This window comes from Otolemur garnettii, unplaced genomic scaffold (assembly GCF_000181295.1).
Source record: "Otolemur garnettii isolate 467f Iridium unplaced genomic scaffold, OtoGar3 scaffold00005, whole genome shotgun sequence".
Taxonomy (NCBI): Eukaryota; Metazoa; Chordata; class Mammalia; order Primates; family Galagidae; genus Otolemur; species Otolemur garnettii.
Window position 1 is genome coordinate 822,560 of NW_003852400.1, and position 4,252 is coordinate 826,811.

Here is a 4,252-nt window from a genome sequence, read left to right on the forward strand (position 1 = left end):
AAAAAAAAAAGAAAAAAAAACATTTTGGAAGCATTTATCTTTAGTGAAAATCTGTATTTTGAAAAACCTGAGACTCAGAGAGCTATTATATCCAATGACATCCAGCAAGCAAAGTTTGGACTTTATATCACCTACTTAACTTAAAAGTCTGATACATCTTCGGCCAATGTTAAATAAATATATAAATGTCCATTTATCCAGCCTAACTGTACTAGGTGTTTACTAACCTCTGCGTTCTCAGTTACTCAGTAATCAAACCCTGATTTTATTTTAGACTTGAATGAAGCCGTATTTTCCCAATTCAGTGTAAATCTTTCCTTGGAGTCCAAGACATCTTTGAAAATACACAATGATGGAAATATGGTTCAGATTCTTCTAGGTGATGTGGTATCAATTGGTGGTATTTTTTTTCCTCTGTGTCCAATAAGAGGCTCATTTGCCTGAAAATTTATAACTGATTTATAACCTTTCCAGATCCTCTGCTTAGATCTTCTGATTCTTTTTTAACATTATATGAAATTTTTAAAAAAGAGGAAGTAATAAAATGGTGGTTATAATTTTTTCCAATCAAAGGCAGCTGGCTTCTAAGTCACATAAGTTCTTTTCTACCCCTTTTCTATCTCCTACCTAGGATTTATTGTGTTTCATATTATTTGCTAATATTACTTCTACTATTTAGCAATAGTTTGTAAGACGATATTTTAATGCACTTATAACATACCTCTAATTTTTCCAAGCAACCTATCCCTTCTCCAAAACTTAACATTTAAAATGAATAGAATTTTTGAAATGGTTTAAACAGAGATTTAAGGCAATTATCTCAGAGGCTACATGTGAAAAGTAAAGTGGAGAACTGAGGTGCCAATTCCGATAGTATTGTCCCCTGCAATAATCTTATAACACTGTGACCAAATCCTTTGATGACAGATGTATAGCAGGTGTCACAGCAAAGTCAGCATTCCAGGGGTATCTGAACCCAACAATTCAGGTTATAAAAGAGTGCAACTGAATTTACATATTTTAACAGAAAGTTATTTCTCAAAGACTTCTTAAATTCTCTAATTTATTTTGCACAGGTCGGAAGTGGTGTTACACACAGAATTAGGATTCTCCTTCCTTATCCCTCGGCATTGGTTTCTGTTATTTGCCCTAAAATGACATGCAAACAGGTTGTCTCGAATCACGGCTCCTCAAAACGGAGCCTGAGACGGAGACTTCTGTGTGAGTGATTTTTTAAGGAAGTGCTCTCAGAGTAATAGAGTGAGAGAGGAGGAGACGGGATGTGGGTCCAGCCAGAGTTGGGCTTCAACTGGAGGCCAAGCAGAAATTCTGAGCATGAATCTCATCATGGAGTTGATCCCAGTTTGAGGCCATGGTGCCAGCTGTTTGAATCTATATCCATCAGGTATGGGTAAGGGACACAGAGGGTATAACCTCCCAGGCTAGAAGATTTCCATCAGGCTGAGGCACCAACAACATCCACAGCCAGGGTCTTAATGATCAACAGAACTAGTGTCCATAATAAACCTTCTGTTAACCTTCCAGTTTACCCAGTTCTTCCTTCCCGCCTTGAGCCAGCCTTAGACTGCCTCTATGTAGCTGTTTCTGTTGTGTTCCAGGGTGGCTTGGTTTCTCCAGAGCGCAGGATGACTGCAGCTGGGGAGCCTGTCATCCTTCCACAGGCGATCTCCTCGTGGGCCGCAACACGCAGCTCACAGCTTCTTCCACCTGCGGGCTGAACGGACCCCAGAAATATTGCATCCTCAGTTACCTGGAGGTGGGTTGGCTCAGTGTTTACTTGCTGGAACAATATTTAATCAATGATGTAGATTTTTTTCCAAGTACCTCTGGTGTTACTCAGACAATGTTAAAGAAGACAAAACAATGGAGACATAAGAGCAGCTGTCCCTGGGTATCTGATGGGGACTGGTCACGGGACCCTCCTCTCTCTACCCAAATCCATGAATTCCCAAATCCCTGATCCAAAATGGCATGGTATTTGCACATAACCTGGTTGAATCTGAAGATGCGGAACCAACTGCAGGGCCATCTGTAATATAATTCAAAGTCCAGGAAACTGCAGCTGATCAAAAAATAGGGCAGATCTGCTTAATTTCCATTTCTTGATACCCTCAGAATTAGACAACTCTTTCTGGTTCAGTCTTTGAAGGGAATTGCTATAAAGTCTAATTAGCTGTATTGGCCACTCCCATAGAGCAAACAGAATTATAGTTCAGTGAAGACAGAAGATCCCCCTCAAGGCCATTCTGCTGAACATGAGTCCTGAAGCGTCTGCCTAAAGCAGATGAGGGGGCATAAAACTGTGAAGTGATTATGCCAACCTCATATCACTTGGAGGCTGTATTGTCTAAAAACCATAAATTCCCAATGTAAATATGGTTTTGTGCCTCTTTCCCTTAAAGAGCAGTTTTATAAAAGGACCAGTGGCTGTTTGAGTTTTTTTCTCTCCCCATGTACTGGCCACAGAACAAGCATCCAAGGTCATCTGAGTATTAAACCTACAGAAAACCCCGAGACAACCGTATCCACCCCGTAAATGGGAGGATGTGCAGGAAGGAAGTTGGCTATAAGCCTAATGTGAGCAGCCCAGGCTTTTCCATGTATTGTTCATTTAAGGCAACTTGTTTAGATCTCTGATAAATGCTTTGTATTCTAATTAGTTTCTAGTAAAAGCTGATGATTAAATATGTGCAGACAATACATGGGTGCTGAGCATTAGTCTAAGTTTGGGAAGTACTTGAGCAAGAGAGCAAATCCTCTACGTGTGCAAGGAAATTACATGGTGGAAATTCTCCGCTGTAGGCCATGTGGGATGGATGGCCTTTTAAATGACCTTACTGAGTCCAGGTCCTTTGGACAAAGCAGAGGTTCTCAGCGGTAATATTAGAAATGTTCCCATATCACCCATCTTGTTCTCCAGCCACTGATATTTGCTTACTGGTGTCATGATCCAAATACTCTGCCAATAATCACAAATTGGTATTCTTAGGTCTCCAAGTTACACCACCGAAAAAGAAGTAAATTCAACGTCCCTGTTGAGAAGCCTGTGGCGGCTTCTTTTGTCTATGGAATGACAGAAATCTTAGAAAACTTAGAAATGGAAAACTACCTCAAAATATTTCAGGTTGACAAATTATTACAGGTGGGGCTATAATCACCAGTCTAGATAAACATCTGGGCAGCATGGAAGGTGATCCCCCCTCCCCCGTCCATTATCGAAGACAGATCTACCAAGGAAAACATTTTCTTCAGATGCTTCTTCAGTTAACATTGACCCACGTGTTATCCAAGTTCAAACTCCCACATCCGCTGGCCACAAGGAAGCATCCTCTGGAGCCAGCCCCATCAAAGGCTATGCACCTAAACATTTACAGAAAAGTGGCCCATAACCCCTAAAAGTTAATAATTTTCCCCAATAATTTCCAAAATATAACTGGAAATTCTTTGAAGCCTTGATATCTTTTAATGGAAGCACAAGGCTTCTGCAGCTCATTTAAGGCAGTTCTGGGGCTAGCCTACCCCATGCAGAACAGACCTAGCACCTATCATGACTTAATTTTCAAAGTACTTTTTGCTTTTCTTCAAAAAGCAGGTTTACAGTGGCCAGCAATTCTAAAATGCACTGATTACGCAGATCTCTTGAAGGCCTAGATCACTCTGACAGACTCTAGCTGAAATAATCATTAAAATCATCATGTATTCATTCCACAAATTCTACTGAGCACCTACTCTGTGTCAGGGGCTATTCTAGGTAATGGAGATATAGCAATAAAGGAAACCACGTCTGTCCTCAGTCAGCTTCCCTTGCAATTATGGAGACAGATGATAAACCAACAACCTTATAATATAGTCTCAAGTAGTGATAAGGCTTAGGAAATATATAAAGCAAGTCACAGGACAGAGCGTGGCAGAAGGCTGTGAAGAGAGACAGTGGCCTTTTAGATAGCGTCATCAGAGAACATCCCTCTAAGATGAAGGCAAAGTAATAAATTTCCCTTTCCTTTTTCTAAAAAAAAAGAAAAAAGTACCGGGTGCGGTGGCTCACGACTGTAAAATCCTAGCACTCTGGGAGACCAAGCTGGGAGGATCGCTTGAGCTCAGGAGTTTGAGACCAGCCTGAGCAAGAGTGAGACCCCTGGGCTGTGCTAGTAGCTCTGTGGGTAGGGCGCCAGCCACACACACCCAGGCAGGGGGGTTCCCCCTGCTCAGGCCAGCTGAACAACAACTGCAA

The 4,252-nt window shown here is 41.3% G+C and overlaps 1 protein-coding gene across 1 annotated transcript in view; it reads left to right on the top strand.

Moving 5' to 3' along the window:
* Positions 1–4,252, top strand: part of LAMB4 (laminin subunit beta 4) — a 99,883-nt gene that overhangs the window by 6,384 nt on the left and 89,247 nt on the right. The window contains exon 2 of the mRNA XM_003782586.2: positions 1,620–1,777. Coding sequence (XP_003782634.1) covers positions 1,620–1,777 — 158 coding nt within the window. The remainder of the gene's footprint in view (positions 1–1,619; positions 1,778–4,252) is intronic.